The following is a 14,459-nucleotide window of genomic DNA, read 5'->3' on the forward strand; positions in this document are numbered from 1 at the left end:
TAGTTGAAGTACCTGACCAAACTTTACCCACTCCTCTAAATCACCTTCTTTGACTTCTCTCGCGATATTCTGGCAGCTGTGGTGTACACGTCACATATCACAGATAGTAGCTAACTAAGCTAAAGCTAGGCTAACTAGCTGCTGCTGAGGGACATGTAGCCAGTCAAACACTCAGTCTGTTTCAATGAAGGATCTTCCAGAGTGACTGGGACATGGAGTTAAGAAATATCAAGGACCAGGTAGTAAATAAAGCTTCTGCTGTTGTCTAACTCAACGTTAGATAACCAACAGGACTCCCCACTAACACTGCAAACAGCTGGCTAGTCATGGTAGCGACATGTCGAGCAAAGTTTGCTACAAGGCTTTTTAATGTCAAACATTTCCTGTCATATAACATTGGACCAGACGTTTCAGTTTGCATGATAATTTGCACGTTCGTTTGCTACAGAATTTGATATTAGGACTTAGTTATCCACCAGGATCTTGTCATTAGGGTAATCTTTGTCCCTGTTAAATGGGGTCCAAACTCTGCCAACATAGCAGCATTTTAAACATCGGCCTTTAAATGGATCCATATTTCTTTACTACATACCTACGTTTGCTTCCTGCTATCTGTGGAAGACAGATCTTGATGAGTAGGATCTGGCTCTCGCCCCCTAGAACCAAAATAACCCTTCACATCCACAAAAAGTATCGCATGGAATTTGGAAAGTCTTTTTCCCAGTCACTTAAATGCCAATACAATAAAACATGTCTCCACCTGATGGCCTTAACTTCACTGAAGCAGATTGCATCATTCCAATTAAAATAATTTGCTCAAGTCAATTTAATCATCCATATTATTACTGTAAATGCCCAAATAGAAGATTGTTACTTACTCTTGTCTTAACTCAGAATTAATTGGAATTTCAGCATCTCAGCAAAGTTTTAAGTATTTGTGATCCAAATGATTATTCTGATGAAAGATTGCGCTTTATTTCTGCTTCTGTAATTCACTGCTTCTATTGTCTGACAAAGCGCAATGAAATGAATCCAGTTTTAATGTAATTTTACTATGTATTTTGTCATGTTCTTAATCTGTTTTGCATGTCAAATCTCTATTTCAGTCTCCATTGGTCCAGGCTATATTCAGCCGAAACACAGAAGAAGTGACATTTTTGTTGAACCAGGAAGAAGATGTCAATTCACTGGTAATATTATCCCACATTACTCAGCAGTCATGATGTTTTTGATACTCTGTATCTCATCAAATTTCCATACATTCAGCTGTGCAAAATGTCTCAGCTGTGCAAAATGTGAATTAGATCAAATGTTTCATTTGAACATGTAGAAGAATCTAAAGAAAGTTGAATTTGCATATTGTTCAAACCTTTGGAATTAGAATATAACAAAATAATAATATAATACAGGATAATCTGGTAAGATTAAATAAAAAATATCTTTGCAGCATGTTGCCCTGTTTGATGTTTTTTTTCCTCTCAGGACCAAGAACAAAGCACACCACTTCATGCTGCTGCTTATCTGGGAGATGTCCACATTATGGACCTACTTATTACTTCAGGTAGGAAAAAATATTTATTTTACTGTGAAATGCGTGCTATTGATGAATGCAATGAGTTAATCCTATACAGAAGAACTAAAACATAGCAAAAAACACTCCTAATTAGCCTAATTTTGCTTTTGCACTGTGTTACAGATGCAAATGTCAACACGAAGGACCAGGGTTTGCTGACTCCTTTACATCGAGCCGCTGCGTCACGAAATGAAGTATGTTCCTATTTTCAAAAAACAAAAAAGGAGAGTTTAAAAAAAGTCATATCTTAGGACTTGACCACTAGATCTTAATATTTAATTTGCATCTTCAAGGAATTTTGTGTTTTTCTCTCAGAGGGCTGTGGAGCTGCTACTAAAGCACAAAGCAGAGGTCAACACAAGGGATAAATTCTGGCATACGCCTTTGCACATGGCAGCTGCAAACTGGGCTACAGGCTGTGCTCAAGCTCTGATACCACATGTTTGCAGCCTGGATGTTACTGACAGGTCAGGGAGGACACCACTGCATCATGCAACACACAGCGGCCATGGAGAGGTAAAGTTGATTGTCTGTGATCTTTAACCATTTATCCCTTTATGGTTGATAGTTATCATTTCAATGCATAAGAAGGCTTGAAAGTAGATCTGCTTTATGGAAGTGAATGATGTCTGGAGAACATTTTCTTGGTTTCTGGCAGTTGTTACAGCATTTTGGGAAAATGTGTTTTTGTCATAATATATTAATCTAGTTTCACACAATATTTATTCCTCTGAGGAGCCAAAATACAACCACAGCCCTGTTTGTTCCAAGTGTGTTTTCTCAACTGTTGCCAAGATAAAATGCTGCTATCCACTGGACTATAGTTGTAGATTGAGATGAGTTGATAGATACACTGGTTGATCCAGTTATTGTGTTTCTGCAGATGGTGAACTTGCTCCTGAGCAAAGGTGCCAATGTTAGTGCCAAAGATAAGAAAGAAAGGCAGGCCATCCACTGGGCTGCACACCTCGGTAAGTGGTGTCATTCCTCTAAGAGACACAAATGTATGGTGACATTTGTCCAAAACAACTCTCCCACATGAATTTAAGGCAGACAAATGTTTGTCATACACCACACTAGTATGCAATAAAATGGAAGTATTTGCACCCAAAAAAAAATCCCCCCAAACAAGCCACTGAAAAATGTCTCAAACAGCCATAGATGGCCAGAAGGTTAAAGTCAGAGGTTATTGGCATTGACAAACACATTGTCACTTTTGAGAGTATAAGCACATTCAAGACAGAGAAACAAGTGTCTAAAAGAATTAAATGTTGAACTGTGGCTTACATGCTGACAGGATGGCTGCGACATCAGTGCATGGTTGACTATTTGATTGGTTGAGCTCTGAATTTGTAGCTTAAAAGTTAGGATAAAATATATTTTCTGACTTAAAAAACAAAGATAGACTTGCTCAAAAATTACCGCTCTTGACATATAGCTTTATTATGATTGATGAGTTATGATAATATATGGCTGGTTTGACTTATTATCACAACATCAGTCTATTTAAATTTGATTAGTTGTTGACTTTTTGTATTTATTTTTTTTATCTTAACGAGGTTGAAGTCTGATTAATATTATATTAAATTGGCCTGTGCATGAACTGTGCTTCAGTTTCCAGGATACAGGCCAGTAGGCATTGTTTTGTGCGAGCATGGTAGATTCTTGTAGTAAATGTTAAGCTCTTCTTTCAGGACATGTGGAGGTCATGAAGCTGCTGGTGTCTCACAGTGCTGATGTGACTTGCAAGGACAAACGTGGTTACACTCCGCTCCATGCTGCAGCTGCCAGTGGGCAGTTAGACGTGGTCCAATATCTGTTGAGGCTGGGGGTAGAGGTAAAGTGGTTAGGTCACAGAACTGTTAGGAAATTTCCATTGTAATTAATTATTATAGCTGCCATTTATTTTATGTACTGTATATCGTGTAGAGGAGAGTAGCTCTTAATGTGCTCGATGCTGCAGAGAGTATTTGTCAGAATTTGTTTTTGCTTTGAAGTGAGAATGAAGATATCAGGGAACATCCTGCTCAGTTACACTCCCAAAACACTGCATTCTGTAGTTAGAAAGGGTCTGATGTGAAATTAGGTCTCAGTAACATAGTACCCTGCAGAGCCCTAGGCCTGGTTTAATTTCAAAGCTTTAGTCCCGTCACGGGGTTTAGATCACGTCTCTTCACATGTTTTCCTCCTCTGCCTCTCAGACTGATGAACCCAACATTTTTGGGAACACGGCGCTCCACATGGCCTGTCACACAGGCCAGGACACCGTGGCCACTGAGCTGGTGAACGGCGGCGCTAACATCAATCAGCCAAACTACCAGGGCAACACGCCACTGCATCTGGCTGCTGCCTCCTCCAGTGGGGTGCTGTGTCTCGAGCTGCTAATCAACAATGGGGCTGATGTCAACATGCAGGTAAAGAGGTTGTTTTTAAGAAGTGGTTTAAAAAAGGACAAAAAGAGGGAAAAAAATTGTGTCTTATTGGATCATAATTGGTCAGAGCCTTTTTTTAACGAATCATGTTGTTTCCATTTTCTCTGTTTAACAGAATAAAGAAGGAAAGAGCCCTTTACATATAGCTGCTATGCATGGACGCTTCACAGGCTCCCAGATTCTGATCCAAAATGGTAACTTATGTTCTAAAAAAATATTTACACAGCATCCTGTTAAAACAGTAAAACTGCATCCTCACAGCACAGTCTGACTTAAAATATCACAACATGTCCTCATCTGAAACATTTAACACCTATTAACACTATGTTTCCTTCTGCTTTTGCACACAGGTGGGGAGATCGACTGTGTTGATATGTATGGAAACACTCCTCTTCACATTGCTGCCAGATATGGTCAGGAGTTGTTGATCAGCACTCTGCTGACAAATGGTGCTGACAAGGCCAGGTAAGTTTCTCCACTTGGATGAGTCCAAACCTGAGACTGTTTGATGATGTATTTACACTACATCACCTTTAAGTTGCTGGTCTCTCAATGCGCGCTCTCACTTTAAGGTGAGCTGACCAATAAGACCTGCAGAGTCACATCTTGTCTCCTCTCCTAAGTGTTTGAAATTAAATGCATACCCCAAGATGTGAGTCATGATAAACAGCCCCTCAGTAAATTGTAATATAACACTGACCAACTGAACTTTGGATAAACCAATGAATGTCTATATTTAGTATCCGTCCCACAACCCCACCACACACACACACACAGATTTATTTATTACAAGTGATCCTATAATTATCTGCTTACTTACAAAGAAAAAACTTTGAAAATATCAGTTATTTTGCGCTTAATTTCCACGTTTATGCAGAAAAAAGGTTTGCAATTAAGCACATACAAAAGTAAATAATATTTGTTCTCTAAAGACAGGGGATTCATGGGATGCTTCCACTACATCTGGCGGCGCTTTACGGTTTTCCAGACTGCTGTCGAAAGTTACTGTCTAATGGTGAGAATCTGTTTTGAGTCATCGAGATCTGATTAATTCTCTTGCTTGTTGCGTTTTAATTTACTGACAAAACTGAAAGTGTTCTTGTGTGTCTTTAGGTCAGTTTTACAACATCATGCCGGCTCAAATGTCATCAGTTGGGTTTGATATAAACATCTTAGATGACCAAGGGAGGACCTGTCTGCATGCAGCTGCCTCTGGAGGGTGAGGGAATGAACACACACACACACACACACACACACACACACACATTAATGTAAAGTCTACAAGCATTTACAATTAAAGAGTTTGACTCATGGATAAATGTTTGTTTACAAAGTGATGCCCATTATCTAGACAGTTCAGATCATTATTTTCCATGTCTAAATATTTTAATTAATATTTTCTTTGTTGGGAAAATGATATTTGTATATTCTTTATTTTTTGGTCCATTGCATAGGTTAAACATATGAAATTATGATATATTTTGTTTGTAGTAGCTCAGCTTGAAGTGTGGTGTCGTTTAGTGAAGCACTACTTTTAATTATAAAAATCTATACCTACTCTTTGCCTGGTCAGGAGATATGCAGCCGAAAAAGGCAGCAAACAGTGTGCCTGAATCATACGCACAACATCAAACCTTTCCATAAGCTGTCTGACACAGATCTGATACAATTTTAACTCTTTTTTTTCTTTTCTTGTGACAGAAATGTTGACTGTCTCAACCTGATCTTAAATAGTGGCGCTGAACTAGGCATTAAGGATAATTTGGGAAGGTAAGCGGCGCTAAATAGCCAGAGCTAAGAATTTAACTGTGTTTCTGTGTTGCCTGATATCATAGCTGAACCCTGTTGTACCTCGCAGATCTCCTTTGCACTATGCTGCAGCCAATGGGAACAGCCACTGCACGATCTCTCTGGTGAGAGCCGGTGCTGAGGTCAATGAGCTGGATCTGATGGGCTGCAGCCCTCTGCACTACACTGCTGCTTCACACACCTTCTGTGGGTGAGAGAGCACACACAACTTTATGTTTTATTCATTTTTCTATGAGACAACACAGCATCCTGCGGACAGTTCTTTGCTGATAATGACTGACTTCATTCAAACCTGTTTTATTGTGTCCTTCTTTCTTTCCCCAGTGGAAACACAAACTCTGATCCTCACTACAGCGTGGAAAAGGAACAAGAGGCCTCTCTGTAAGTCTCATATTGTTGTCATATACACATATATCACAAAGTAGATCAAGTTTAACTTTATACATTAAATGTGCTTTCCGTTAGGCAAAATGCCACATATGGTATTTTTCTTGTTAGTGTATGGTCACTTTAAAGCACATGATCTCAACTGCATGCATCATTTTACATTTCATGTAGTGTGAGTAAGTAGTTAATGAGAACAGAATCAGAGATAAAATCACAGTCAAATTTATGCTACTATCAGACAAACAAAATTATTTATTATTTATTATATAGGATGATGTTTAATTGTGTTAGACTGATTTGATTATTTAGAAAATTTTGACACTGCAGGAAAAGGATCAGATGCACTAAAATGAAACTTTCATGTGTTGTCATGTGATATTAAGGGGAGTGAATAATAATTTTCTTTCATTACTTGTTGTGAGAGAAGAATAAAACCCAGGCATGATTCCTAGTGTTCCTTTGGCTCTGTGTGTTCAGGTGTTTGGACTACTTGCTCGACAACGGGGCGAACCCAACTCTGAAGAACAGTAAGGGTTACAGTGCCGTCCACTATGCTGCAGCTTATGGGAACAAACAGCACCTCGAACTGGTCAGTGGTGTCTTTGATTTAGATACTTTGATTTTTTTTTCTAATCGATTGCACATTAAATCTAATTTTCTTTATTTTACCTCTGACTCTCTTGCAGCTCCTGGAGATTTCTTTCAACTGTCTAGAAGAGGTTGAAAGTAATATTCCAGTCAGTCCTTTGCACTTAGCTGTGAGTAGTGCAAACACCACAAACCACTCCTGTTTACATCATGATATGCATAATCACTTTTGAATGAAGGCCACTTGTGCATTTGACTCTATTAACATGCATTCTGCCTACACTACAGGCATATTATGGTCACTGCGAGGCCCTTCGTTTGCTGTGTGAGACATTAGTGAGTCTTGATGTGCGGGACATTGAAGGCCGAACTGCCCTCCACCTGGCTGCTCAGAGAGGTTTTGCCCCGTGTGTGGAGGTGCTGCTGAAACATCAGGCCTCATACACACTGAAGGAGCACAAGCGCAAGTGGACGGCTCTTCATGCTGCAGGTGTGTGTGTGTGTTTGTGTGTGTGTGTGTGTGTGTGTGTGTGTGTGTGTGTGTGTGTGTGTGTGTGGTCAAAATATTATTTAAAAAAATATGTTGTACCTTTATTATATTATATATATATTATTATATTTATGTGTATTTTTCTTTTATTCCTCTCCGATGTGCAGCGGCTGAGGGCCAAATGGACTGTCTGCTTTTACTGGTCAACAGGGAACAAAGTGCCGACATCATTGACAGTCCAGATACACAGGGACAGTGAGTCACTTGTTTTTTAATGCTATGATTTGTTATTATTGATTGAACATCAGACATGCTTAGCTTTTAAATACAATACTGCTAATTTCTACAAGGGCAGACTTAATTATTTTTCACATTCTGACATTACAGAATATAATATATGATAAAATGGACTATTTTTTCCAGTCTGTTTTGAGAAGGTTGTGCATTTCAGTTAAAAAAAAACTATTATATAATCGATATTTAATGGATACTAATTAGACAGAAAGAAACAATTAACAGAACTGACTGAATAAAAAGTTACAGAACATTGTGTGTAGATTGTCTTTTGTAGGTATTGATACAAAATGCTAAAAATATAAATCATTGCAAATAATATTCTGCCACAAAGCAAGATGACAGTGTGTTTATTTGCAATGAAGTGGTGTATAAGGAAATTATTACACCAAGTGATTGTTTGATGTGACTTACTAAACAAACTTTTTTTTCTCATATTGCATTGTATGCAGATCAAACAAACAAACCCAAGACAATTTTTTCCAGTGCGATATGATCAGAGAATTATACTCATTAACCCTTACAGCGGTAAACTCTTTGTCTTGTTTTGTATGCAGGACGGCTCTCATGCTGACAGCTCTGGGACGTCACACCGACTGTGTCCACATCCTGTTGGAGAAAGGAGCGAACCCTGATGCTGCAGACAAAAAGGGCTTCACTGCATTACACAGAGCTGTACGTGTATTTTCTGTGTGCGTGCGTGTGTGTGCATGTTCCATCACTTTTTTAAGTGCACTTTATAATTATGAAAATGGGGAAACGCGTCCCTTTACAGCATCCATGATGTTCCAGATGTTTTTCTCCTCTCCCATCATATCTTGTGTCCTCCCTCTTTAGGCCATGTTGGGCAGTGAGGACTGTGTATCTGCTCTGCTGGAACACGGGGCTTCTGCTCTGTGTAGAGACTCTCAGGGAAGGACCCCGCTGCACCTTGCAGCCTCCTGCGGTCACACGGAGCTTCTCAGCAATTTGCTGAAGGCTGCTATGAAGGTTGACCCTCTGGACTCCATGTTGGACCACAGAGGCTACACGCCCACCCACTGGGCTGCTTACCATGGTGAGACATCACGACACAAATTCCTGTCAAATGCACTTCAACGAAAAGAGATGTATTCTGTGTTAACAGAGTAAATATGAACCCATATACGGTTAGAACATGAAAAAAACATGTATGAATGGACATTTCATGCACCAACATAATCTCTCATCTCTGGTTTTTATCCACAGTGTTATCTTAGTCTCTAAATATTTTCACTCAGTTTCAACACTTGGCTATCTTGTTAAACACTTGCATGGTCAGATACTGTGTTACCATAATTTTACAAACATTTGAATATTATTTTAATCATTTGTCCATCTGTTTCTTGTTCTCTACAGGGCATGAAGGATGTTTACACATTTTACTTGAAAACAAACTCTTTAGCAACCAGGAAGGAAATCAGTTCACCCCATTGCACTGTGCTCTGTGAGTATCATAAGAAATGTAAATGCTCATCAAAGATTTGTTTATTAAACATAAAAAATAGATATAGTGTGTCACATCAAAATGTAGTAACTGTTCTTCCCCTGCAGAGTTAATGGACATGAAGTTGCTGCCGAACGTCTGGTGAAGACTGTTGGACCTCAAATTGTTAATGTTTGCGATGCCAAAGGAAGGTGGGTTCTGCTCTGAGCTGAGCCCTGCTTTTCATAACAATAACTGCAGTACAGATGAGTCTACAGTTGTACAGTTGTAAATGTATAATATTCTATGTTTATTTTAAATGTGAGCATACATTTGAAAACGTGATAATAAAACCTGATAATACATTGGCAATTAAATAGTTTTCAAGATGATTATTAACTATTTATGGGCATTTGGTCCAGGATTTCTACATAATTGGCAGGTTTTATTACAAAAATTGTATGTTCGGTATCAATACATTAAAAACATATTTTATTTTAACCTCAACTCTATTGATAACTCTAATATGGAATGTGTTTACACTTGCAATATTTTCTATCTTTAAATGTACATGATGCCTAAAAGGACAGCAACATGTTGCACAAACTTACAAGCAGTATAAACTAGTATTTCCCTCAATCATAAACATCAACCACATTTATATTTTACCTACACAAGCATCTGCTAATGAGGAAAACTCAATTTTTGTTGGATTTATAAATTCAACTTTGGTGGGTGTGACTCGCATTTATATGATTAAAAAAATAGCTATTTTTATTTTGTATCATCTTTCCAATAACTTGCTGCAAAGTAAACTGAATTGATTTTCCGAGGCTGTGAACCTGTCTGTTCATCCTGTGTTTTATGTGCATGTTGTGTAATTGTAGGACCCCGCTGCACGCAGCTGCTTATTCAGGAAATGTTGCTGGGCTCCAGCTGGTCCTGGCCCAGGGAGCAGAGGTCAATGCTGTGGACCACTGTGACTGCTCTGCTCTGATGGTTGCTGCTGACTGCGGACAGACCATGGCTGTTGGTATGTGAAATTAAATGCCTAATGTCAGTCCGTTAAAGCGTGCACGTTATTATTCTTATCTACACCTGGGAAACCTCAAAAAACATCAAGACAACTCGCAGGTCAAGAAGAGGACATTTCTGCAAGAGATCTTCAGAGTCACTCTTTTATCCATCTTCCCTCTCTATTTGCTCCTGATTGTGTTCTCATCGTGTCTGAACATTTTCATTTCGTCCCGACAGTTATTTCTTTTCAAGTGCTTAATCATCCATGATGATTTAAGTGACACAGAAATACTTGCTACTTATTTTATCACGTGTACTGTGGTTATGACCCTCACAGTCCTCACTAATGTTTTCCTTTAATACACCACATAAGTCTTTTTCCCTGATGCACTGATAGTAAGTCACTCCACATGAAAACACCAGCTAAAGACATACAGGCCTTTGTTTGTTGTGAGAGATGTCTTATTTTCTGCATTTCAGAATTCTTGCTGCACAAAGCGAAGCCTGAGCTGACCCTGGTGGATGTTAATAATAACACAGCCCTTCACTTAGCCTGCAGCAAGGTCACACACACACACACACACACACACACACACACACACATACACACACACACACACACACACCTGCATGTACTGTACGCATTCTGTGGCACAATAGCATTTGCATGTGTGTAACAGCAGACAATGTTTGCAGCTGTCAGATAATAAATATATAAAATATAACCGAGGTTGAAATGTAATCAAACTTGGTTTCAAATTGAAGTGTTATGTTAGTCATATTGTACTAAATTTTAATGTTGAATTTCCTTATTAAACCCTGAAATGGCTCGTAACAGTAGGAATGTTTTAATGTGGTGCTATAACATTGTACAATGTGCAATTCACTAAGCGAGTCATTAATTATTAACAAAAACATTTGATTATATTATAAGTAGTTTCTACAATATATAACGTACGCACTTTATCACTTATTTGATTGTGTTTTTTTCTGCAGGGTCATGAGATGTGTGCCCTGTTGATCCTTGGAGAGATCAGCGACTCCTCCCTCATAAATGCAACAAACAGCGCTCTCCAAATGTGAGTTGTCTTGAACCCATGCCCACTACACGTGCACATAGTCAGTAAGGAATACCACTGATCAAACTAAGGTAGAAGAAGAAAATCAGCTGGTATGGATTTTGAAGTTTGGTATTAAAACACACCTACTGTGTGTGTTGATTACACAACACATCCAGAATACACACGTTAATAGATTGGGGCCTGAAAATATCAAAATGTAATCCATCAGAGAATTTAGACTAGTTATATTTTGACTGAGTGCAGGTGAACACGAAAATGCTCCATTGAATTATGACCTGGAAAAACAATAGAACGGGTATGACAGAGATTTTGATAATGAAGTCACAACGTTACAAAAAAAACTTGTAATGTTTTAAAAAATAAAGTCTTTGTTCAGGGATTTTTTAATCATTTGTCATCTGAGCTACAGGCTGTTCATCAAAGTTGCCACAGATTTGTATATTTTTCTGCCATTTCTTTTTCAAATGTATAAAAAATAAAATGCATTGTGATGTTTTTCCGGCAATTATTCAACACTGAAACTCGGGAACAGAAGGGGAGATTGTGACCATATCGATCTGGTTTGAGTGTTAAGAAGTTTTCCATGTTTAAAATATGACTCTCCTGCCATTGGCCCCAGTTATACAGAATGTTCTATAATATGGTTGCATTCCTCGGAAACATTTACCTCTGTCATCGGACCCCTCTCTCTTTCTCCTGTAGGCCTCTTCACATTGCAGCGAGGAAAGGCCTGGCGACTGTAGTGCAGGTGTTACTGAGCAGAGGAGCGGCAGTCATGGCTGTAGATGAGGAAGGTCAGCAGGAATTATTGTATTTTTTGTGATGCAGTACCACAGTGGCCCCTTCTTTCAGTATACAGTGTCACGTAATTATTTTCGTGGTGACCCTCTATAGGCCGCACACCAGCTCTGGCCTGTGCCCCGAACAAAAACGTGGCAGACTGTCTGGCCCTGATCCTCTCCACCATGAAGCCTTTCCCTCCCAGAGAGCCCAGCGGTGGTACAAACTCCCACTTCAACCCCATCCTGAAGAACTGTGGCATTGCTGCCACCTGTGGCTCCAGTGGAAACCTGTGTCATGCCTAAGTTAAAGCCGACACTGGTACTATTGGCCTGCACAGGTGTGTGACACAGTGAAATTTCATCCCAGTGTAGCCCAAAGTCTCCACACGCACATACAAGTCTCCCTAAACATGTGTGGTTGGTCATGCATAGCTTCTTCCCTCACGTGGCATTTACACTTGTGCTCATGCACCAGTCGACCGCTTCTCTAAAATAGAGTCTTACACATTACTAATATTAGCAGACCTCTTAGATGATCTTTTCTGTTACATGAGTTGAGTTTAGCACATAAATGTTATTTTAATGAAGCACTAACTATTAGAAATGAGTGGAAGTTTTAGCATGAGCACACTATACAAGCCTCCTCCCCTGAACCCCGTCCACCGTCAGTATTGGCTTCATTTCTAAGCACATTAACCACCAAAGCCTGAAATCTCCATGTTCATCCTCAGCTGATACAAGTGCAAGAATACTAGGATGATTGTGTGTTTGATATGTGTGCGTGCGTGCGTGCGTGTGTCTGTATGTGTGTGTGTCTGCAGATGCTATTTTGCATATTAGACGTTGCTTATTGATATACTTGTTTTTAAAATATCTAACCGGTGCTCTAAACCTTTTATGCAATTAATAAGGCTCTATTTTCTTATTCTGTCCAGAGTGTAGCAGACACTACACTGATATAAATAACCATATTATTCTAATATCATGATTTACATTTCAGTTTAGTAAAAACAGTAACAAGCATGTGTATAGTTTTAATTATATAGTTTTCATAGAGTCTTGTGTATATTTAGTTCTCTAAATGAAGTTAACCTTTTACTTCTACTATCTTGAAAATCCCAAATTATTGAGAATGAACCTCAGGTCAGTGTGTACTGTACAGCAGGTGCAATAAAAAGCACATCTTGGGCTGGATGTTACATAACAAGTATAAAATGTGACAGAAGTATAGAAGCGTGTTTCAGTTTAATAAGCCAGAGAATAAAACAAACAAATTAAATATAGTATTTCAGACTTTGAGCAGGAAGGTCTTCTGACATTTCACTACATTTGCACCTAAAGATTAATTTAATTTCTGATTAATTCATTGATTATTTTTAAATTAAAGTGTGCATTGTAAGTTTTCATACTGCTTGTATTTTTTATTATTTCTGAGCAGACCTCTAAAACCAATAGATATTTAATTTACACTAATATAAGAGCAAGAAAAGCAGCAAATCCCTCAGATTTGAGAAATGGGCTCTAACAACCGTTTTTCATTATTGCTTGCTGAATTTGTTAGTTATCAAAAATTGTTGATTATCAAATTGTCAATCAATTTTCAGTTGATCAACTCATCAATCAGTCATTTCAGCACTATGTTTCAGATTTGTTGTCTGTACAATGAAGTGAAATTTAATGAACTGGTCACATATGATGCCACTAACAATTTCTGTGAAACACTAAAAACTGAAATCACTGTTTTTAATGTGATTTTCTGCACAAGTTCCACTGCTTCAGTGGGAAAGTCTCCTGCAGCCACACTTCCTTCATCCAAAGTGACCAGAAGCTGTACATTTCAGTGTCCAGCATTTATTGTCAATGAATAAATCTGTTAATAGTAAACATTTGAGATATTTTAGAGTTTAAATAAGAAAAATTGGCAGATTGTTTTTTTTTTCTCTTGCTAAATCAATTAGCACAATACATGCTGTACTAATACTGTACTGGTACAAAGATGTCACTGCCTCTCTTTCTTTAAAGATCAAGGTTTTATAAATGGAGTTGTGCATTTAATGTTTATCTTTTTATAATTTGAAAGCTACAAACACACACAGACTTTAATATTTCCCCCCTTTTTTTATTGATTTTCTTTTTCTCTAGTAATACCCGCTGTATTATCTTAAAATGGCTTTAAAGTATTTGCACTCTGACATAAAAGTTTACATTTTACAGTAGGGTATCCTCCTTAGGTTTATGCAAATATTCTCAAAAATTTGAGAGTATATTTGACAAATTAAACATTAATCCAAGAGTAGAACATTATCATGTGAGTGTCTCCTTCCTTGTGTCATTTGGATTAAATTACTGGGGAAACAACTTACTGGTTTTACAACTGTACAACAATTGTACTGAAATGTTTTGAATAATGTTTGTGTTTAGGAGTTTGTCTTTTAAAGCTTTTCATGTGAACAATTTATTGTCTTCCTCAACATCTTGCTAAGATTTCAGGGTGCATCGATTTGAATACTCTGTGTGGTTTAGTTGTGGATGACATTCATATGAGAGAAAATAAAAAAACT

The 14,459-nt window shown here is 38.2% G+C and overlaps 1 protein-coding gene across 2 annotated transcripts; it reads left to right on the plus strand.

Moving 5' to 3' along the window:
* Positions 1-124: 124 nt before the first annotated feature.
* LOC111221479 (serine/threonine-protein phosphatase 6 regulatory ankyrin repeat subunit C-like) lies at positions 125-14,458 on the plus strand. 2 transcript variants are annotated; one of them, XM_022744847.1, is made up of 28 exons: positions 125-239; positions 1,107-1,190; positions 1,483-1,561; positions 1,697-1,767; positions 1,889-2,089; positions 2,457-2,544; positions 3,268-3,410; positions 3,775-3,987; positions 4,121-4,199; positions 4,356-4,470; positions 4,938-5,020; positions 5,119-5,224; positions 5,707-5,775; positions 5,864-6,004; positions 6,139-6,195; positions 6,679-6,790; positions 6,888-6,959; positions 7,078-7,279; positions 7,447-7,534; positions 8,131-8,248; positions 8,411-8,630; positions 8,951-9,038; positions 9,146-9,229; positions 9,905-10,050; positions 10,515-10,597; positions 11,031-11,113; positions 11,819-11,910; positions 12,011-14,458. In XM_022744847.1, the coding sequence occupies exons 1-28, from the start codon at positions 213-215 to the stop codon at positions 12,199-12,201; spliced, it is 3,135 nt and encodes a 1,044-aa protein (XP_022600568.1). In that variant the 5' UTR covers positions 125-212; the 3' UTR covers positions 12,202-14,458. The 2 variants fall into 2 exon arrangements, with proteins under 2 accessions (XP_022600568.1, XP_022600569.1); XM_022744848.1 differs by lacking the exons at positions 10,515-10,597; positions 11,819-11,910; positions 12,011-14,458 and having other exon boundaries at positions 11,031-11,102.
* Position 14,459: the final 1 nt, after the last annotated feature.

This window comes from Seriola dumerili, unplaced genomic scaffold (genome assembly GCF_002260705.1).
Source record: "Seriola dumerili isolate Sdu_G_001 unplaced genomic scaffold, Sdu_1.0 BDQW01000088.1, whole genome shotgun sequence".
NCBI lineage: Eukaryota > Metazoa > Chordata > Actinopteri > Carangiformes > Carangidae > Seriola > Seriola dumerili.